We start from the raw sequence: 22,548 nt of genomic DNA on the forward strand, positions 1-22,548 counted from the left end.
TTGCTGGACTGTGATTGGCTGGGATCCTCCCTTGCTGGACTGTGATTGGCTGGGATCCACCCTTGCTGGACTGTGATTGGCTGGGATTCTCTCTTGCTGGACTGTGATTGGCTGGGATCCTCCCTTGCTGGACTGTGATTGGCTGGGATCCTCCCTTGCTGGACTGTGATTGGCTGGGATCCACCCTTGCTGGACTGTGATTGGCTGGGATCCTCTCTTGCTGGACTGAGATTGGCTGGAAGTATCCCTTGCTGGACTGTGATTGGCTGGGATCCTCTCTTGCTGGACTGAGATTGGCTGGAAGTATCCCTTGCTGGACTGTGATTGGCTGGGATTCTCTCTTGCTGGACTGTGATTGGCTGGGATTCTCCTTGCTGGACAGTGATTGGCTGTGATCATCCGTTGCTGGACTGTGATTGGCTGGGATCCTCCCTTGCTGGACTGTGATTGGCTCGGATCCTCCCTTGCTGGACTGTGATTGGTGTTGGGATATTGCATGAGAAACCCCAAACTATTTGTAATTTGTAAACTGAGGAAATGTTCCTACACCCCCAGGAGTGAGAACTGTAACCAAGAGGTATCTTTTATGTTAAAACAATCTTTAATTTAAACACAGAATTGGCCACATTAACATCAAAGAATTGGCTTTACAATTAACAGTTAAACAGCTCTTAAATAAAACGAGAAACTTTTACTCACTGTCTACATCTGTCACTATGTATATTCGAACTGAGCAACCCAATCCAAATCAAAATCTCCTCATAAATAAAGTTAGCAATCAGGTTTGCTTGCTGATCTCTGCACAGACCTTTGGAGAGAGACCCTTTCAGGAACAACCTGAAAATCCTTCTGTCTTGTTAGACTCAAACCCTATGGCAAAACTACAGATGGACCTGGCTTCTCCCATTAATTAGAATCTTTATTGTCACAAGTAGGCTTACATTAACATTGCAATGAAGTGACTGTGAAAATCCCCTAGTCGCCACACTCTGGCGCCTGTTCAAGCACACTGAGGGAGAATTCAAAATGTCCCAATTACCTAACAGCATATCTTTCCGGATTTGTGGGAGGAAACCGGAGCACCCGGAGGAAACCCACGCACACACGGGGAGATCGTGCAGACTCCGCACAGATAGTGACCCAAGCCGGGAATCGAACCTGGGACCCTGGCGCTGTGAAGCAACAGTGCTAACCACTGTGCTATCGTGCTGCCCCAATTATCTCATCTGTATTCCACTAAGATGTCCATGACCTGCTTAACTAGGACTCGCTATCCCTTCCTCATTAATTATCTGCATCCCTGGGAATCTCCAAAAACATAAACAATATTCCATTAACCATCTCTCTAGAAATACGTAAATGGTTAAAGCCAATGATCACCTCACCTTTACGACCCCTTAATCACTGCTTTAGCAGACGTACCTGTACGCATTTGAACCCAAGGATTGTAATAAGTTTACTGCAACAAAATGTAATTTATCGCAATTTACCACATTCAGCACATTGGGTTGAATTATCCCTTGCTGGATTGGGTGGAATTCCGTCTTACTGGACCAGGATTGGGTGGAATTCAGTCTGGACTGGGATTGGGTGGATTTTCTTTTGCTGTACTGCGATTGGGGCAAACCTTTGGTCGCCTGCTGTAACCCCTCCTTGTCTGGTATCGTGCCTGTGAAGCAGGTTGGGATGTGAACGGCGCTATGTCAATGTGGGCGGATTCAACGGCGCTTTCTGTCGCCAGGTACCACTTTGCTGATATCACGAGCAGCAACGACGCAACGGGAGTGGAGGGCACCGAGATCTTTAGTGTGGAGCCCTTCGGCGGTGACCAGATTGCTCTGCAGGATCCCAGCAGCGCCTGGTTCCTCTCCGGCAGGCAGCAGGTGGCCAAATTCAACGAGCAGGTGAGTAGATAACAGCCGGACCACTGCGCATGAGTTGATTCATCATCTGCATCCCACTAACATGTCCAATGACCTGCTTAGCTCGGACTAAACACCACTCCCTCATTAATTATCTACACTCCAGGGAGCTTCCTGTCTATAAACAATAATCCATGAGCCATCTCTCTGTAAAATAAGCAAATGGTTAAATCAAAGATGACCTCACCTTTACGACCCCTTAATCACAGCTTCAGCCGACATACTCTCTGTATGCATTTGAACCCAAGGTTTCACCGATCTAGGTGCTTAATTGAAGCCATGAATAGGAGACGCTTGGTCTTTGGTCTCCCCAGCGTTGGCAGGAAGGCCTCAAGTGTCATTCCTGGCCAACTAATGTCCCGCGAGGCCTGGGCTCCCGTGGGAAGTGGCTGTTGCGTAGCAAGCGCCCCTCCGCCATCGACCAGCCGAACGGCCTTGCCATCTGGTGTGATTGTATCCCACAGGAAGAGGCAGTTCGGAGAGCTCTGCGCTAAAGCAAACCCCACTCCCTCTGCGCCCACCCTCCCGTCCTTTCCCCACAGCCCTGCAGAGTATTTTCTGCAGAGATAGAATCGCCATTCCTGCTGCCTGAAGCTCCAATCCGCTGAAGCTGCGATTAAGGGGCCATAGAGGTGAGCTAATCATTGATTTAACCATTCACTTGCTTTACGGAGAGATGGCTAATGGAATATTGTTTACAGAAAGGAGGTTCACCGAGGCCGGGGGCGGGGGGGGGGGGGAGGAGTGGAACTCATTTGGACACCTCTTAACAGAGAATGGGGCGCAGGTCCAAGGGGGTGCCGGGAAAGGGGGTTAAAAGTGCAGAAATCGTTCAAAGTGACGGGATAGGTGAGCGTCTCGCTAGGCCCTTTTCAGAGGCGGGCAGCTGAGAATCTATCACATCACTGGGGGTCTGGAGGCACGTGTAGGCTAGACCGGGTAAGGACGGCAGATTTCCTTCCCTAAAGGACATCAGTGAAACCAGATGGGTTTTTAGCGACAATTGGCAATGGTTTCATCGTCATCGCTAGACTCTTAATTCCAGATTTTTACTGAATTCAAATTTCACCTTCGGCCGTGGCGGGATTCGAACTCGGGACGCTCGAGCGTTACCCGGGGTCTCTGGATTGCTAGTCCAGTGAGGATACCGTGAGGCCACCGCCTCCCCTCGAGGAGCGTCTTAAAGGAGAGAGGGAGAGAAAGGGAGTCGGAGAGGTTTAGGGAGGGAATCCCAGAGGTCAGGGCTCAGAGCTCACCCCAGGTAGCATGGCTGCCAATGGGGGAGTGATGGGAATCGGTGGGAGGGAGGGGAGGGGGAGGGGGGGGGGGGGGGGGGGGGGGCGCAATGCGCAAGAGAATCTGGAGCTCAGAGACTGGTCAGAATACAAAATGTATCATCTCCAAATTCGCAGAGGATACACAGTTGGGTGGGAGGGTGAGCTGCGAGGAGGATACAGAGATTCTTCAGCGGGATTTGGACAGGCTGAGTGAGTGGGCGCATGCAGGGCAGATGCAGTATAATGCAGATAAATGTGAGGTTATCCGCTTCGGTACCAAAATAGGACGGCAGATTATTATTTGAATGGGTGTAAATTGAGAGAGGCGGATACTCAGCGAGATCTTGGTGTCCTCGTACATCAGTCGCTGAAACCGCGCAGATACAGCAGGCAGGAAAGAAAGCAAATGGTATGTGGGCCTTCATAGCGAGAGGACTTGAGTACAGGAATAGAGATGTTTGATGCACCGTCAATTACCACGAGACGAGAATGGTGGAACAATCGAGGCTTTATTGAGCAAAGATGTTGTGCCTCCTGTAGCTGGAACCAGAATGGCTGCAGCCCCGGAGAGCACACACTTTTATACCCCGCCTGGTGGGCGGAGCCAGCAGGCAGGGATTTACCGTTGTACCCTTACTATACGGGCAGTGCCATAATACATATAATATGCCACTAGTGGTGACTACCACAATGTTTTACTGCAATTGTATCGGGCATTAGTGAGGCCACACCTGGAGTATTGTGAGCAGTTCTGGTGTCCTTATCTGAGGAAGGATGTTCTTGCTATGGAGGGAGGGCAGTGAAGGTTTATGAGGCTGATTCCTGGGATGGAGGGACTGTCATATGAGGAGAGACTAAGTCGGTGAGGATTATATTCACTGGAGTTTAGAAGAGTGAGAGGGGATCTCCTAGAAACTTATAAAATTCTAACAGGATTAGACAGGGTAGATTCAGAAAGAATGTTCCCGATGGTGGGGGAGTCCAGGACTAGAACATACAACGTACAGTGCAGAAGGAGGCCATTCGACCCATCGAGTCAGCACCGACCCACTTAAGCCCTCACTTCCATCCTATCCCAGTGACCCCTCCTAACCTTTTTGGACACCAAGGTCAATCCACCTAACCTGCACGTCTGTGGACTGTGGGAGGAAACCGGAGCACCCGGAGGAAACCCACGCACACACGGGGAGAACGTGCAGACTCCGCACAGACAGTGACCCAAGCCGGGAATCGAACCTGGGACCCTGGAGCTGTGTGCGACCGTGCTGCCCTGAGTAGGGGGTCACAGTTTGAGGACAAGGGGTAAACCTTTTAGGACTGGAGTGAGGAGAAATTTCTTCACCCAGAGAGCGGTGAATCTGTGGAATTCGCTACCACAGAAAGTAGTTGAGATGAAAACGTTGCGTGATTTCAAGAAGGAATTAGATATAGCTCTTGGGGATAAAGGGTCGAGGGGGGCTGGTTTAGCACACTGGGCTAAATAGCTGGCTTTTAAAGCAGACCCAGGCAGGAGCACGGTTCAATTCCCGTACCAGCCTCCCCGAACAGGCGCCGGAATGTGGCGACTAGGAGCTTTTCACAGTAACTTCATTTGAAGCCTACTTGTGACAATAAGCGATTTTCATTTCATTTCATATGGTTTGGGGGGGGGGGGGGTATTGAACTTGATGATCAGCCATGACCATAATGAACGGGGGAGCAGGCTCGAGGGGCCGAATGGCCTCCCTCTTTGCTAATTTTCTATGTATATGAGCACGATTATGTAATTCTATTAAATAAAAGCAAAATACTGCGAATGCTGGAAATCGCAATTCCAGTTTGCTTTATCCTCCTCTATTATTCTCCTTGTTTGCAGGCCAGAAATACTGTGATGATCCATCTTGCATTGTTCAGGCTCCCTCAGTATTCCACAGATATCCTCATCACCTTCAATGATCCCACAGTAATCAGGTATCTTTCACCGCTGACTGGCTACGCGGCAACCTGGGTGCGGGTCGAGGAGAAGGGCTGGGGTGGTGGCAGCATCTGTGTGCCCACCCCCCCCATCCCGCCCCCCCCGATTTGTAAAAGCTACTCCTGCTCACAAGAGGATGCGTTCGATTAGCGCAGTGTTTGGCAACATTAACACCGGGAGGTTCCACCTTCGCCAGCCACTAACACGTCTTGAGCTGGGGCCCGTCGTGCCAGGCCTGGGCGTCACCCGACGTCGCCCCATTGTTGTCTGTGCCAGGCACCCAAAGGGGCTATCCAATCAGGCAAAACTCTGGCCATTCTACATTATATCGAATCTGCCTCCGTCGCCCAATCAGGCACCACCGTCCAGATGGCAACATCTTTCCAGGGTTTAAAAAAAATATAAAACCTCTCTCCGTTGCGCATTCTCCCCATGTCTGCGTGTGTCTCACCCCCCTCCTCCCCCCCCGCCCCGCCCCCACTCACAATCCAAAGAAGTGCAGGGTGGGTGGATTGGCCGGGCTAAATTGCCCCTCGATTGGAAAAATTAAAAACAAGATAAGTTCATTTTTAAAACCTCTCTCCGGTGGCCCGTGTGAAAGATCCCATTTGACGGGGAGAAGGGGCGATCTCTCAGGAGTGTCCTCTTCCCCAACGAACGACCTCTTCGCCAAAAAAAAATAAAAGCAGGCAAACCGGCCATTCAAGTGGCGGGTGGTTGTGGGATCTTCCTGTGTGCAACATGTCTGCCACAATCGCCCAGATTGGTTGGTTCGGAGTTCGGGCTAATTTGATCCACCAACGCTCTCGAGTGGGGTGGGGGGAGTGGGGCGCAGGGTTCGAAGGGGTGCTTGGGACAGTTATTTTCTCTAACCGTAGCTCTCTCTCTCTCCGTCCCACCACCAGCCCTTTCAGCAGCAGCACAGTGGCGATGGGCGAATCGTCTTCCAGTCCCGTCCAGCCCTGGACTCTGGAGCAGTTCCGAGCCACCGTGCAGTCCTTCCGGCTCCTGGACCCAGCCATCTTCTCCTGAGCACCCAGCCTCCCCGGCCCAGTGGAGACGGCGGGGCAGAAGCGGCCCCCGCCTTTGGGACCACTCGCGCCCGATGCCAAGACCGAGGCGGTTGGCCCCCGTTTTGGGGGGGTGGGGGCGCATTCGCCGGACGGATTTCAGGGGAGGCTCCCACCAATCGTGGAAGGCGCGACGGCAAACGTCCGATGATGCCATTAGGATTACCGGTTGCCTTGAGTTGACGAGGAGCTTGTGCGTGGTCCATCGAGGTGATTTGCTGCGAAGGATCCGATTGCTGCGAAGCTTCCCCCAGTTGAATAGCTGCTACTAATTTGTTCTTTACTTGAATTTTCTAATCTATTGAGTTAGTTTTTTCCGAAGCCAAGACCTGGTACCATGTTATATTACGTTTAGTAATATCTTGTTACTCATTTGCTTACTGCTAGAATGGCCGGATGCTTGATGTTCAGTAACACTCAAAGTCTTCAAATAAAGCAAATACTGTTTATTGAGTCACGATTATAAATTAACTATGAGTTTGTTCGCTCTTCTGCAACTATAACTGAAGATTAGATGAATAAGATTAAGTATATATAATGTTTAACTACACCTGCTCACTAAGCTATATCTCTAACACTCTGTTTACTAGTCACTCCTGATACAAAGAGGCGGGGATCTCCTCTCAGAGCACCTTATATACATATACCTGGTGCTGCCATCTGGTGGTTGTCTAGCACTTACTTACAGATGTTAACCCCTATTTGCTAAAAATATGCTGGCCCCTCTCTCTCTGTACTCATCTTACCCATTGATGGAATTCTGTGTCTATTCGGAAGCCTGGATATCCGTTATCCCTTCCAAAATGACAGAGGTCAAGTCTGTCCTTTATTGGCAAAGTCCCCTTCTACTTGCCAGCTGAAATGAAATGAAAATCGCTTATTGTCACGAGTCGGCTTCGATGAAGTTACTGTGAAAAGCCCCTAGTCGCCACATTCCGGCGCCTGTTCTGGGGGGGCTGGTACGGGAATCGAACCGTGCTGCCGGCCTGCCTCGGTCTGCTTTCAAAGCCAGCGATTTAGCCCAGTGTGCTAATCCAGCTGTGCTCTCTGGTAACCTTATTTTCCGTGCTACATTTAGGAAGTTTCCGACGAGCCTTGCTGCAAACCGGCCAGGGTGATTGTCGTTAGCGAATACAGTAGCTGAGTTTTCATTCAATTACAGATCGTAGTAATTCTTCAAATCATAATACACAGGATAAAATAACTAAGTGATTTAAACAAAAGAAAGATGGCAATTGGCAAACAGCAAAGGAAATATAGATGGGGTGATCCCGGGATGAGTTTTCCCATCCCGGTAAGTGATTTTGAAGGAGATTATTATCTTAAGTTCCAGCCTTCTTTTTACTTCTGATTGGCTTTAACTAATTTATAATTTACTCAATTCGGCCAAAATGTCTGTCCATCAATTTAAGAGGTATATGCATTTAAATATATTGGTGCCAATTTCCCATTCCAAATTATCCATACCTGCATCTAACATTAATTAGAAAAACACAGTTTTCGTTAAGACATTATCACCCTAGACTGGCTGTTACTATAGAAACGGGATTACCCGTACTGGACAGCAGCAGCAGTTTTAACCATACAATTGGGACCTTTTAGCTAGTTGACGTCACTGACCTTGCAGCCTCAGGCAACTTGCTAATGTGAAACCGAAGGAAAGACATTAAAGAGTGTTATCTGGATTAGCCCTTAGTGGATTCTCAGCTGTTGTTGCCTAATATGATTGTAGTTAATTATTCTTAATGAGTTCTCAATTAAACCTCTATCATCTCCCCTTGCTCTCATGGTTGTAGCGGGCTGGAAAAGTCAATTTCTATCACCCATATACTGCTATTGCCTAACTCCATGCCTTTTGCCCCGAATAGCCTTGGTTGAGAAACAAAACGTTAATCCCCAATCGAGAGTTAGCAATTGTCGGAGAGAGTTCCAAATTTCCATCGTCCTTTTTGTGCTGCCGGAATGTTTCCTCGAATCCCTCCGGGGAGGTCTGGCTGGAATTTTTAGATCTTTTAGACTCGTGTCTCCTTGCCTGATACCAAAGGGCAGAAATAGTGTCTGTCGATGTCATCAGCCCCCGTCAATATCTCTGAAGACTTTGATTCAACCGCCCTTGGATCTTCTAACTTCCGGGAAATGTTGCAATAGCCCTGTGTGAAAGAGCTGGGCTAGGGAATCATGAACTACATTATGGAAACTGGCTTAAAAAATTAGTGTCACAAGTAGGCTTACATTGACACCGCAATGAAGTTACTGTGAAAATCCCCTAGTCGCCACATTCCGGCGCCTGTTCGGGTACACCGAGGGAGAATTCAGAATGTCCAATTCACCTAACCTGCACATCTTTGGACTGTGGGAGGAAACCGGAGCACCCGGAGGAAACCCACGCACACACGGGGAGAACGTGCAGACTCCACACAGACAGTGACCCAAGCCAGGAATCGAACCTGGGACCCTGGAGCCGTGAAGCAACAGTGCTACCCAACTATAATACCTAAACCCCCAATTTAACATGCTCCCCCCCCCCTCCCCCACATGGGGTGATGTCGAGGCCGGTGCCTCCTGGGGTCACTGTGACAGCCATCGCCACCCTCACAGCCTCCAGCAGCCCCCCCCCCCCCCCCCCCCCGTTTCTGCAGCAGCTGATCGACCAGGTTAGTCCGCGGCTGCCCCCACAACGGGAGAGTTTAAAAGATTTTTTTTAAAATCAATTATCTTCAAATTTATTTCCTGCAGATACTCCTCCTGCACAAAGTTAGGGTCCAGCAATGCTTTGCAATCTTTTATTTCTCCAGGTCTGTATCTGCCCCAAAACCAAGTGACTGCCGACTGGAATATCTCTCTACAAGTACCCCAGTCTGTAACTCCTAGCCGGAATACTCCCTTGTCCAGGATCGAGCGGATAATTCCTGTGGGGATCGCCCCACCTTTTATTGGCCCGTTGTCACAAAGCCGATTTAAGTTTGCCCCATTCTGAACCCGGACCTGGGGCGAGGGGGGTGGGTCTGGGAACCCCATCCATCCCAGTCGGAGGGCCGGTGGGGGGGGAATGCATCTGCTCGAGTACGGCTCATAGGAAGCACCAAGAGTCGACGATCGCGCAAAGAGACCGACTCTCAGGGTTAACGTCCTGAATCGGATGCCTGTTTACTCCCAGAACTTACAGTGCAGAAGGAGGCCATTCGGCCCATCGAGTCTGCACCGGCCCTTGGAACGAGCACCCGACCCAAGCCCACACCTCCACCCTATCCCCGTAACCCCACCTCACCTTTTTTGGACACTTACGGGGCAATTTAGCACGGCCAATCCACCTAACCCGCACACCTTGCGGGAGGAAACCGGAGCACCCGGAGGAAACCCACACGGGGGAGAATGTGCAGACTCTGCATAGACAGTGACCCAAGCTGGGAATCGAACCTGGGACCGTGGAGCAACTGTGCTAACCACTGTGCTACCGCGCTGCCCTAATGTCTGGCCCCTGTTACCATTGACAATGAATCTTGGATTTCTGTGACCATTAACGTTGTCGCCATTGGTACGATTTCCGCCACAGTTAATCTTGTTGATGTCTGTTGAGGTTGAGTAACTCGTAACCTTGTCAATCAGAGCTACGTTTAAAGTTGTGTTGTGTGTGCATAGGGATCGGTGTATGTTTAAAATGTGGAGCTGCTCTCCGCTCACTGGGAGATCAGTCGCTCCCTCAGTGAGACTGGCTTTGCGATTGACGGTGAGTCTCCATCCTACCCAGCAGCCCAAAATCCAGGCCCGTTTCCAAGAATTGCCTCATTTCCCCCCTTCAAACGCCTCGGGTGCCAGCGGTCAAAAGTCTCGCACGCTGATCTGCACAGAGATTTTTATTGCAGCCATTTTTTGTACATTTAATACCCCACAAGTGCCAACGATGAACGTGATGTTTTACAAAAAAATAACGAATCTATTGTGAACCTGGCCTGGATCGCGAGAGGCGGCCATTTTGTACAAATAGGTCACCGGGGAAAAAAAAGTTTGAAAAAAATACTGCTCTACATACATACACAAGACAAACAAACACAGAAGGGGTGGAGAGGGGTAAAAAAAACATAAGTCGAAGGAAAAATAGTCTTTGCTTCAGGTCCTGGTTCTCAGCATGCTTTCTTCACAGTAAGCTTGTAGATTAAAGTCTTTGTTGTGCAGTCTGTACTGGTCTTATTTATTAACCAAAGAATACATTCATTTGGAGAACATACAAGATATCCTTTTGACAGTTTCTGCTGACTGTCAATTAGTCAACTGTCTTCTCCGTGCTGGTGTAAATGTCACCATAGCCCCCGAGGCCACACTCTTCCCCTTTTGAGAGGGAGCTGACTGCCGGTGATTCACCACTCCTCGGGCGAGGGGCAAGGTGGAGAAGGCGGGGGCCCCCCGTCTTCGTCAACAACCTCAGCGGGTGCAGGGATCGAACCCGCGGCGTTGGCGTCGCAAACCGGCCGCCCAGCTAACTGAGCTCAGCACACATAAGCTCTTGTCATAGAATTCACAGTTCAGAAGGTACAGTTCAGAAGGAGGCCATTCGGCCCATCGAGTCTGCACCAGCCCTTGTAAAGAGCACCCTATCCCCGTAACTCCACCTAACCTTTTTTGGACACTAAGGGCAATTTAACGTGGCCAATCCACCTAACCCGCCCATCTTTGGACTGTGGGAGGAAACCGGAGCACCCGGAGGAAACCCACGCACACACGGGGAGGACGTGCAGACTCCGCACAGACAGTGACATGAGCCGGGAATCGATCTTAAAGAGTTGGGCACTTTAAATCAAACGTCAGGCAGGCTGATGGGAATTTGGATTTGGCCAACCCACAGACAGACTGGTAGAACGTGTCTGAACCTGACCCGTCAATCACACATCAGGTGGTCCTGTCAAGCGGTCATCATCTCATCCATCGAGTGTTGCGACCGCCTCCCCAGGCCTCGTTGGCGGAAAGCCAGAGAAGTTTTCGGAAAGGCGCGGAGGGAGGGAGATAAAGGGAGACACCCAAGACCCATCCCAGCGAAGACCCGACGTGGGAGGTCATCTTGGCCTTTCGAAGACTGCCCAGGGAAGGAAGGAAACTACCAGCGAGACGCACCATGGCAACGACAGACTCAGAGAATCGGACATACCGCTCACCAAGTCCATCAATATGGGTAGTGGAATGTATCTTTGGGATCTTTAGTTTTGGGTTAATTTAAGGGTTAATATTGTTGCTGTTAAATAAAATAGGTTTGATTTTATACTTGTGTTGTTGGGTAAAACTTTTGATTAAAATACTGGTCGAAGTATCTGAGATTTTACAGATACAATAACTTTTGTTAATGCAAAGGTAGAAATCCACCCTTTCCCTTAGAATTTACAGTGCTGAAGGAGGCCACTCGGCCCATCGAGTCTGCACCGGCCTTGGACAGAGCACCCTACTTAAGCCCATGCTTCCACCCTAACCCAGTAACCCCACCAAACCTTTTTTTGGACACTTCAGGGGCGATTTAGCATGGCCAATCCACCTAACCTGCACATCTTTGGACTTGTGGGAGGAAACCGGAGGAAACCCACGCAGACACGGTGGGGGGGGGGGGACGTGCATACTCTCCGCACAAAGCCAGGAATCGAACCTGGGACCCAGGAGCTGCGAAGTGACACTGCTAACCACTGTGCTACCGTGATGCCCTTGTTTGTTAACCTCCTCCAAGAACTCTATTAAATTAGTCAAGGAACAGTTTCCCTTTCACAAAACCATGTTGACTCTCCCCGATTGCTGATGTCTTGCTCTCACCTCCTTAATAATGGATTCCAGTGTTTTCCCCAATGACCGATGTTGGGCTAAAGTGTCCTCCGGTTTCCCGCTTTCTCCCTCCCTTCTTTCTGAAACAGAAACATTTGCAGTTTTTCCAAACCGCAGGGAGCTTTCCACAATCCGGGGAATTGTGGAAGATTACAACCGGCGTATCTGCTTCACCGGCAGGAGCTTCCTTTAATGCCCTCGGATGCTGAACGGCAGGTCTGGGGACTGACTGGTCCGCCTCAAATCCCAAAAGTATTCCCATCATTTTTTACTCCAGTGATTGCGGCAACTCCAGATTCCTCCCTTGCTTTTGCCTCTTAACGTTTCCACTACTCCTGGGCTGTGTCTTGCTTTTTCTATTGTCAAGTCAGGCGCAAAATACTCATTCAAATTCTCTGCCGCCCCCTTATTTCCCACGATAAATTCCCCAGTCTCAGCCTCCAAGGGACCAATGCTCACTTGAGCTACTTTAAAAAAAAAAAGACTTGCAGAAGCTTTTACTGTCTGCTTTTATATCTCTTACGAGTTTTCTTTCAGATTCCCAATTTCTCCTTTTTTCAGTCCATCTTTGCTGATTTCTAAACCTCCCGAACCCCTGCCTTACCATTAATCTCTGCCGCGATGCACACCTTTTCTTTCAATTTGATACCATCCTCAGCGAGGGTGGTGAGTCCCTTCTGGTAGAGCCGTTCGTCCTTAATGTAAATTATCAGCGGAGGGTGATGAAATATCTATTATCTGCCGATGCTCTACCATGTTTGCTTTCATACCTCGCTGCTGCCTTTATTTAAGTTCACTGCACGAGCTGAGGACCCACATCGCTCAATCTCAAACCTTACGTGAAATTCCATCATGTTATGATCACTCTTGCCTAAAAAGAGTTCTTTATTGATCATATCATAGAATCATAGAATTTACAGTGCAGAAGGAGGCCATTCGGCCCACCGAGTCTGCACTGGCTCTTAGAAAGAGCACCCTACCCAAGCCCACACCTCCACCCTATCCCCATTACCCCCACCTATCCCCATTACCCCCACCTATCCCCATTACCTAGTAACCCCACCCAACACTAAGGGCAATTTTGGACACTCGGGGCAATTTATCATGGCCAATCCACCTAACCGGCACATCTTTGGAGGAAACCGGAGCACCCGGAGGAAACCCACGCACACACGGGGAGAACGTGCAGACTCCGCACAGACAGTGACCCAAGCCAGGAATCGAACCTGGGACTCTGGAGCTGTGAAGCAAATGTCACATGGCTTGTTCCCTCATGGATTCAGGATGTACTGTTCAAAGAAACGGTCCCAAATAAACTCATCCCCCAGACTACCGTTACAATTTGATTTGTCCAACTGATGTGAAGGATAAAGTGCTCCACGAATAGTACAGCATCCCACTACCCCCCCCCCCCATTATTTCTTGATGTACTCTCAGTCCAACTGTAGCTGCTGTGTGAGTAACCACTCCCACCAGTGACCTATTTCCTGTGCTTTTTCTTATCCCCACCCAGTCAAATGTTATACCTTGAGCAACTCTTCACCCCCCCCCCTCCCCGAAACCCAATCCCTCAGAAACACACCTCTCCAAAATAAACACAGCCCACTCCTCCCCTACAGCGAGAGTATTGTGAGCAGTTCTCGTCGCCACATTATAGGAGGGGTGTGATAGCCACTGGAAAGGCTGCAGAGGAGATTGACCAGGATGTTGCCTGGGCTGGAGAGTGTTAGTTATGAAGAGAGATTGGATAGACTGGGGTTGTTGTCCTTGGAGCAGAGGAGACCGAGAGGGGGGGGGGACGTGATGGAGATGTATAAAATTATGAGGGGCACAGAGAGAGTCGACAGGAAGAACCTTTTCCCCTTGGCGGAGGGCTCAATGACCAGGGGGCAGAGATTTAACGTGAGGGGGCGGGAGGTTTAGAGGGGATGTGAGGAAAAACCTTTTCCCCCAGAGGGGCGGGGGGGGGGGGGAGTCTGGAACTCGCTGCCTGAAAGGGGGGTGGAGGCAGAGACCCTCAGAACATTTGGGAAGGGTTTAGATGTGCGCTTGCGATCCCAGGACAGACAAGGCTCTGGGACAAGTGCTGGGAAACGGGGTTAGAATAGTTAGGTGGTTGTTTCTGACCAGCACAGACTGGATGGGCCGAAGGGGCCTTTTCAGGGCTGCAGACCTCGATGAATTCCCCCCCCCCCCCCCGAAGAACCATCAAACTCGGGCAAAAGAAAGCCCAACTCATGTTACTTGCTTATTGAGTTCCAGCTCATTTAGTACAGCAGTTAGACACGCGGATTGAACATCACTGTTTTAACGGTCGGTTTATAAAGCCAAGAATCAATAAATAAATAGAAACCTGGACTCTCTGCCCACCCTCCCCAGCCAGCCTTTCTGGTCCCCGTCACACATCGTCTCCCCCAACCCCCATTGAGTCAAAGGCTTGCTCCCTCCATCCCCACCATACTTTTAATGGGCCTATTCCCGTTTTCAGACACACGGGTCCGTCCAAGCCGTGTTCATTGGATTTTGCTGCCGTTTCCTGCAGTTCGACATCGTGTCAGAGTTCGCCGCTGTCGCACTCGGTACAACGAGCGACGGAGAAGCGGGGCAAGTCAAACGAGAGAGACGGAGATGAATAAATCCCTGAGCGGACCGTTCCAACAGTGCAAATTGCGGCCTCAGCTGTCCAGAGGGCCGGCCTTTTTCACCCCCCTGCGCCCCCCCGCCCCCCCCCCCCCCCCCCGCGACTCGCTACTTCCTGTAGACCTTGCGCACTCTTCCCAGAAGAAGAGGCTGAGGATGGTGTGGGGACCCAATCGAAAGTAGGAAGCCCCGGTTCCCTTGTAGAGGCCGCGCAGACCTTCCTTCCTCACGATCATGGCAAAGCAATCCAGATAGCCTCGGTAAAAGACCCCCTGCGGAAAGATACACAGGAACGGTGACCGTCAATGTGAGCAGTTGGAACAGGAGCGAGGCCATTGACCCCATCTCACCCGCCCCGCCCTCCAATCAGATCAGATTGTGGCCTTAGCTCTGCTTTTCCTGCCCGCCTCCCGGAACCCCCGTCTCCCTCGCCAATCAGAAATCTCTCTAACTCTGCAGCCCCGTCATGTGTCAGGGTCCGCCTGGCCCAGTTCAAAGTGGTCCACAGGGCCCATAAGACTGTGGCCCGGATGAGTAGGTTTGACAGGTGCGGGGGGGAGTCTGGCGAATCATGTACTGGGCGCGACCTGAGGGGACTTTGGCAGGGATTTGCGGATGTCATGTCAGAGGCCCTGGATGGGAGGATGACTCCGAGTCCCGAGATGGCAATATTTGGAGTGTCGGAAGATCCGGGAGTCCAGGGGGGGAGGGAGAGAGGCCGACGTTTTGGCCTTTGCAGTTGATCGGTAGAGCAGTTGATGTCGTTATACATGGCTGAAGGGTGGGTCAGTAAATTTGCTGGTGACACCAAGATTGGTGGAGTAGTGGATGAGGTTGAAGCTGTTGTAGGCTGCAAAGAGACATTGATAGGATGCAGAGCTGGGCGAAAAATGGCAGATGGAGTTTAACCCGGATAAGTGCGAGGTGATTCATTTTGGTCGGAAAAATTTGAATGCGGATTACAGGGTCAACGGCCGGGTTCTGAGGAATGTGGAGGAACAGAGAGATCTTGGGGTTCATGTCCACAGATCTCTGAAGGTTGCCACTCAAGTGGATAGAGCCGTGAAGAAGGCCTATAGTGTGTCTGCGTTTATTAACAGGGGGCTTGAGTTTAAGAGCTGCGGGGTTATGCTGCAGCTATACAGGACCCTGGTGAGACCACATTTGGAGTATTGTGTGCAGTTCTGGTCACCTCATTATAGGAAGGATGTGGAAGCATTGGAAAGGGTGCAAAGGAGATTTACCAGGATGCTGCCTGGTTTGCAGGATAGGTCTTATGAGGAAAGGTTGAGGGAGCTAGGGCTTTTCTCATTGGAGCGGAGGAGGATGAGGGGCGACTTAATAGAGGTTTATGAGGGGGATAGATAGAGTGGACGTTCAGAGACTATTTCCTCGGGTGGATGTAGCTGTTACAAGGGGGCATAACTATAAGGTTCAGGGTGGGAGATATAGGAGGGATGCCCGAGGTCGGTTCTTTACTCAGAGAGTGGTTAGGGTGTGGAATGGACTGCCTGCTGTGATAGTGGAGTTGGGCACTTTAGGAACTTTCAAGCGGTTATTGGACAGGCACATGGAGCGCACCAGAATGACAGGGAGTGGGATAGCTTGATCTTGGTGTCGGACAGTGCTCGGCACAACATCGAGGGCCGAAGGGCCTGTTCTGTGCTGGACGGTTCTATGTTCTATTTTGCCTCCCTGGCGGCCCGGAGACGAATGTTGCTGGGATGGAGGGATTCGGAGCCTCCGAGGTCGGGGCTGTGGGTCAGGGACATGGCAGGGGTTTCTCAGGCTGGAGAGAATCAAGTTGGCCTTAAAGGGGTTCGTTACAGGGGTTCGCTCGGAGGTGCAGCCGTTCATCGCCCCCTTCAGGGAGAATTAGGCCGTCAGCAGGGGGAGGCACGGAAGTGATGAATAAGGGTAGGAAATGGAATGAAGGGACAACTGATGGAGTGGGTATGGACCATGATAGTTCGGGTTTATGCTTGGGAGCGGGGGGAGGGGGGGGGGGGAGATGGGTATGTTTTTGTATTTGTTCGATCTCTTTGTTTAACAATGTTAAAAGGATAAATGCCTCAATAAAATATTTCCTAAAATAAAAGAAATCTCTCTAACACGGCGGTGGATATACTCAATCCACAGGGGCAGGGCTGAAAACAAAACTAAAAATGCACACCTGGCTCCTCCCATTCTTTTTCAAAAAAAAAATTTAGAGTACCCAATTCATTTTTTCCAATGAAGGGGCAACTTAGTGCGGCCAATCCACCTACCCTGCACATCTTTGGGTTGTGGGGGCGAAACCCACGCAGACACGGGGAGAACGTGCAAACTCCACACGGACAGTGACCCAGAGCCGGGATCGAGCCTGGGACGTCGGCGCCGTGAGGCAGCAGTGCTAACCGCTTTGCCACCGTGCTGCCCACCCGACCCCCCCCCCCCTCCCATGAGTGACATCACAGCCGCCAATGAGAAGACACTCAAAGTCCGCAGAGGGATATAGATAGTTTAAGTGAGCAGGCAGGTGGAGTACGATGTTGGTAAATGTGAGGTCATCCATTTTGCTCGGATAACAGCAAAATGGACTATTATTTAAACGGTAAGAAATTGCAGCTTGCTGCTGTGCAGAAGGACCTGGGTGTCCTTGTGCACGAATCACAAAAAGTTGGTATGCAGGTGCAGCAGGTCATTAAGAAGGCAAATGAAATTTTGTCCTTCATTGCTAGAGGGATGGAGTTTAAAAACAGGGAGGTTATGTTGCAGCTGTATAGGGTGTTGGTGAGGCCACACCTGGAGTACTGTGTGCAGTTTTGGTCTCCTTACTTGAGAAAGGACGTATTGGCGCTGGAGGGGGTGCAGAGAAGATTCACTAGGTTGATTCTGGAGACAAGAGGATTGGCTTATGAGGAGAGGTTGAGTAGACTGGGACTATACTCACTGGAATTTAGAAGGACGGGGGGGATCTGATAGAAACATATAAAATTATGAAGGGAATAGATAGGAAAGAAGCAGGGAGGTTGTTTCCACTGGTGGGTGAAACTTGATCGAGGGGGCATAACCTCAAAATAAGGGGCAGCAGATTTAGGGACTGAGTTGAGGAGGAACTTTGTCACCCAAAGGGTTGTGTATCTATGAATTCCCTGCCCAGTGAAGCAGTTGAGGCTCCTTCATTAAATGTTTTTAAGGGAAAGATAGATTGTTGAACAGTAAAGGAATTAAGAGTTACGGTGAGCGGGCGGGTAAGTGGAGCTGAGTCCACAAAAAGATAGGCCCTGGTCCTAGCTATGAAGAAAGGCTGAGTAGATTAGGATTGTTTTCGTTGGAAAGACGGAGGTTGAGGGGGGACCTGATTGAGGTCTACAAAAATTATGAGAGGTATGGACAGGGTGGAAAACAACAAGCTTTTTCCAAGAGAGGGGGTGTCAATTACAAAGGGGTCACGATTTCAAGGTGAGAGGGGGAAAGTTTAAGGGAGATGTGGGTGGAAAGTTTTTTACGCAGAGGGTGGTGGGTGCCTGGAACGCTTTGCCAGCGGAGGTGGTAGAGGCGGGCACGATAGCATCATTCAAGATGCATCTAGACAGATATATGAACGGGCGGGGGAACAGAGGGAAGTAGATCGTTGGAAAATAAGCGACAGGTTTAGATAAAGGATCTGGATCGGCGCAGGCTGGGAGGGCCGAAGGGCCTGTTCCTGTGCTGTGATTTTCTTTATTCTTGATCTTATTGAATGGTGGAGCAGGCTCGAGGGGCCAGATGGCCGACTCCTGCTCCTAGTTCTTCTGTTCAACCCCTCAATCCAGTTTTAATAACATTACTGGGACAGACACACAATATAATATCGATAAAAAGTTTCCTTCGTGGATCACACGAGCCAACCCAATTTGATAACCTGGCCCTCCGCCGTTCCCTCTCTGACATGCAGTGGCGGGAAGCTTCCGTCCGCGATCGCTGGGAGCGAACAGAGTGTTGGCCCCGACGACAAGTTTTCCTCTCCTGGCACGGACAAGGCCGGAGAATCCTGCCCAGAGTTTGATTAGGGCTGGATGATAATGTCCTCGCTTTTGCTTCCCGTTCACCGAAACAGGCTGGGTGGTGGCGGGGGGGGTGGGGGTGGGAGGGGTGAGGGGGGTGGGGGGTGGGAGGGTTGGGGGGGGGGGATAGAGAGCATTAGGAGCAGGAGTCGGCAATTCAGCCCCATCGAGCCTCCTCCGCCATCCAATCAGATCCTGGCTGCTCTCTTCCTGCTCTCAAATCCACTTCCCTACCTGTTCCCCAAATCCCTTTAAACCCATTTTTAAAATTAGAAATATATCGATCTCCTTCCTGAAACCATTTAATGGCCCAGACTCCACCGCATTGTGGGAGTTCCACAAATTCACCACCCTCTACGAGAAGTAGTTCCTCCTCATCTCAGTTCCGAATCTACCGCCCCTCAACCCATATCTCGTTCTCGATCCCTTTTAGTATTTTACACGCCTCGATCAGATCCCCTCTCGTCCTTCTAAACTCCAGCGAGTATAATGCCAAACTGTTTAATCTCTCCTCGTACGTCAACACTTCCATCTGTGGATGGGCCCGGGCCACGGCTTCCTACCTTCCCCTGGTGATCCACCGGTTGGTTGTAGAGTCGGGTACTGATCACATCGAAGGGCGTCATGGCGAGGACAACAAAGATGCTGCTGACCAGCCCAGATGTCAGCGACACCAGCCAGCTGCCTGGTTGGAAGACCTGTGAGAATGTAAAAGATGGCCGTTAGCGAGGATCGATGGGCCAAATCGCCTCCTCCTGCATTGTCGGGACTCTACGATTCTATGATAGAATTGGAGGAGGTTACTGAACTGGGGAGGGATCAGAAACGAGAGGGCTCACCTTCCGGAACTGAGGGGTTTGCTGGGATTTGTAACCGATTGCGAGCGAGCTTGTGTGTGTGTGTGGGGCGGGGGGGGGGGGGGGGGGGGTGGGGGGGGGGGGGGGGGCTGGGGGAACGATCGGCGAACGGGACGAGGCGCGAGTTAGGGTGGGAAAGAAGGTGGTTTTTGGAATAGTGGGGCCTGGAGGTAAGGAGATGGAAGGTTGAGGGTGGACAGCAGGACGGGAGCGTTGAGGAAGCGACACGCCATGAGCTCACTCTGGCCGACGGCACAGCCGGCACGAGACAATTGGACCCTGGCACGGGAACGGGGCTGTGGCTGGAGTGTCTTTTCCTCTCTCCCAGGCCCTCGAACCCCTCTCTCTCTCTTCCTCTCCGAGTTCGGAAGCTGGGATGTCTCACTTCAGTTGTACAGTTCAACTGGGAGAGGAGAGTGTGCAGCGGGACCTGGGTGTCCTTGTGCACCATTCGCTGAAGGTAAGCATGCAGGTGCAGCAGGCGGTAAAGAAGGCTAATGGTATGTTGGCCTTCATTGTGAGAGGATTCGAGTATCGAAGCAGAGATGTGTTGCTGCAATTGTACAGGGCTTGGTGAGGCCACACCTGGAATATTGTGGGCAAGTTTTGGTCTCCTTCTCTGAGGAAGGATGTTCTTGCTCTCGAGGGAGAGCAGCGAAGGTTTACCAGACTGATTCCAGAGATGGCGGGAATGTCATATGAGGAGAGATTGACTACGTTGGGATTGTTCTCGCTGGAGTTCAGGAGAATGAGGGGGGATCTCATAGAGACTTATAAAATTCTAACCGGGACTGGACAGGGAAGATGCAGGAAGGATGTTCCCGATGGTGGGGGGGGGTGGGGGACTGGACAGGGTCGACGCAGGAAGGATGTTCCCGATGGTGGGGGGGGACTGGACAGGGGTCAATGCAGGAAGGATGTTCCCGATGGTGGGGGGACTGGACAGGGTCGATGCAGGAAGGATGTTCCCGATGGTGGGGGGGGGGGACTGGACAGGGTAGATGCAGGAAGGATGTTCCCGATGGTGGGGGGGTGGGGACTGGACAGGGTCGATGCAGGAAGGATGTTCCCGATGGTGGGGGGGGGGGGACTGGGCAGGGTAGATGCAGGGAAGGATGTTCCCGATGGTGGGTGGGGGGGACTGGACAGGGTCGATGCAGGAAGGATGTTCCCGATGGTGGGGGGGGGGGACTGGGCAGGGTAGATGCAGGAAGGATGTTCCCGATGGTGGGGGGGGGGGGACTGGACAGGGTCGATGCAGGAAGGATGTTCCCGATGGTGGGGGGGGGGGGACTGGACAGGGTCGATGCAGGAAGGATGTTCCCGATGGTGGGGTGGGGGGGGGGGGGGGGGACTGGACTGGGTCGATGCAGGAAGGATGTTCCCGATGGTGAGGGGGGGGGGTGGACTGGACAGGGTCGATGCAGGAAGGATGTTCCCGATGGTGGGGGGGGACTGGACAGGGTCGATGCAGGAAGGATGTTCCCGATGGTGGGGGGGACTGGACAGGGTCGATGCAGGAAGGATGTTCCCGATGGTGGGGGGGGACTGGACAGGGTCGATGCAGGAAGGATGTTCCCGATGGTGGGGGGGGGGGGGACTGGACAGGGTCGATGCAGGAAGGATGTTCCCGATGGTGGGGGGGGACTGGACAGGGTCGATGCAGGAAGGATGTTCCCGATGGTGGGGGGGGGACTGGACAGGGTCGATGCAGGAAGGATGTTCCCGATGGTGGGGGGGGGGGACTGGACAGGGTCGATGCAGGAAGGATGTTCCCGATGGTGGGGGGGGGGGACTGGACAGGGTCGATGCAGGAAGGATGTTCCCGATGGTGGGGGGGACTGGACAGGGTCGATGCAGGAAGGATGTTCCCGATGGTGGGGGGGACTGGACAGGGTCGATGCAGGAAGGATGTTCCCGATGGTGGGGGGGGGGGACTGGACAGGGTCGATGCAGGAAGGATGTTCCCGATGGTGGGGGGGGACTGGACAGGGTCGATGCAGGAAGGATGTTCCCGATGGTGGGGGGGGACTGGACAGGGTCGATGCAGGAAGGATGTTCCCGATGGTGGGGGGGGGGGGGACTGGACAGGGTCGATGCAGGAAGGATGATTCCCGATGGTGGGGGGGGACTGGACAGAGTCGATGCAGGAAGGATGTTCCCGATGGTGGGGGGGACTGGACAGGGTCGATGCAGGAAGGATGTTCCCGATGGTGGGGGGGGACTGGACAGGGTCGATGCAGGAAGGATGTTCCCGATGGTGGGGGGGGACTGGACAGAGTCGATGCAGGAAGGATGTTCCCGATGGTGGGGGGGGACTGGACAGGGTCGATGCAGGAAGGATGTTCCCAGTGGTGGGGGGGACTGGACAGGGTCGATGCAGGGAAGATGTTCCCGATGATGGGTGTGTCCAGAACCAGGGGTCACAGCCTGAGGATTCAGGGTAAACCATTTCGGACACAGGTGAGGAGACATTTCTTCACCCAAAGAGAGGTGAGCCTGTGGAATTCATTCCCACAGGAAGTAGTTGATGCTAAAACTTTGAATATATTCAAGAGGCGGCTGGATAGAGCACTCGGGGAGAATGGGATCAAAGGCTATGGGGAGAAAGCAGGATTGGGCTATTGAGTTGGATGATCAGCCATGATAGTGCTCTATCCGCTCTATAGGCTCGAAGGGCCAAAAGGCCTCCTCCTGCTCCTATCTTCTATATATCTATGTACAGGGTCTTGAGGCCACATCTGGTGCATTGAGAGCAGTTTCGGCCTCCTTGCCAACGAGGGGGTAAGCGTGCCCTAGCGGGAGTGTAACGGAGGTTCACTACGTTGACACCGGGGTCGGCGGGGACCGTTGTCTGAGGACAGATCGGTTCGACTGGGCCTGAATTCACCAGAGAGTGTAGAAGGATGAGAGGGGATCTGATTGAAATGTATGACATTCCAACAGCCCTGGACAGACTCGACGCGGGGAGGAGGTTTTCCCGGGTTGGGGAATCGAGAACCAG

The 22,548-nt window shown here is 51.7% G+C and overlaps 2 protein-coding genes across 6 annotated transcripts in view; one reads left to right on the plus strand and one right to left on the minus strand.

Moving 5' to 3' along the window:
* The window catches only part of rangrf (RAN guanine nucleotide release factor), a 66,795-nt gene extending 60,118 nt beyond the window's left edge, over positions 1-6,677 (plus strand). For 4 of the 5 annotated variants that reach the window (XM_072493522.1, XM_072493521.1, XM_072493525.1 and 1 more), the window contains 2 exons: positions 1,742-1,904; positions 6,059-6,677. In XM_072493522.1, coding sequence (XP_072349623.1) covers positions 1,742-1,904; positions 6,059-6,406 — 511 coding nt within the window. In that variant the 3' untranslated portion in view covers positions 6,407-6,677. Of the gene's footprint in view, positions 1-1,741; positions 1,905-5,054; positions 5,150-6,058 lie in introns of all 5 variants that reach the window. The other variant, XM_072493526.1, reaches the window with a different exon arrangement.
* A 4,794-nt stretch (positions 6,678-11,471) lies between these two features.
* Positions 11,472-22,548, minus strand: part of slc25a35 (solute carrier family 25 member 35) — a 107,358-nt gene continuing 96,281 nt past the window's right edge. The window contains exons 4-6 of the mRNA XM_072493209.1: positions 19,251-19,385; positions 14,762-14,931; positions 11,472-11,523 (exon numbers count right to left, since the gene is read on the minus strand). Of these exons, the coding sequence (XP_072349310.1) occupies positions 11,472-11,523; positions 14,762-14,931; positions 19,251-19,385 (357 nt within the window). The remainder of the gene's footprint in view (positions 11,524-14,761; positions 14,932-19,250; positions 19,386-22,548) is intronic.

The sequence above is a fragment of the Scyliorhinus torazame genome, chromosome 31 (genome assembly GCF_047496885.1).
Source record: "Scyliorhinus torazame isolate Kashiwa2021f chromosome 31, sScyTor2.1, whole genome shotgun sequence".
NCBI lineage: Eukaryota > Metazoa > Chordata > Chondrichthyes > Carcharhiniformes > Scyliorhinidae > Scyliorhinus > Scyliorhinus torazame.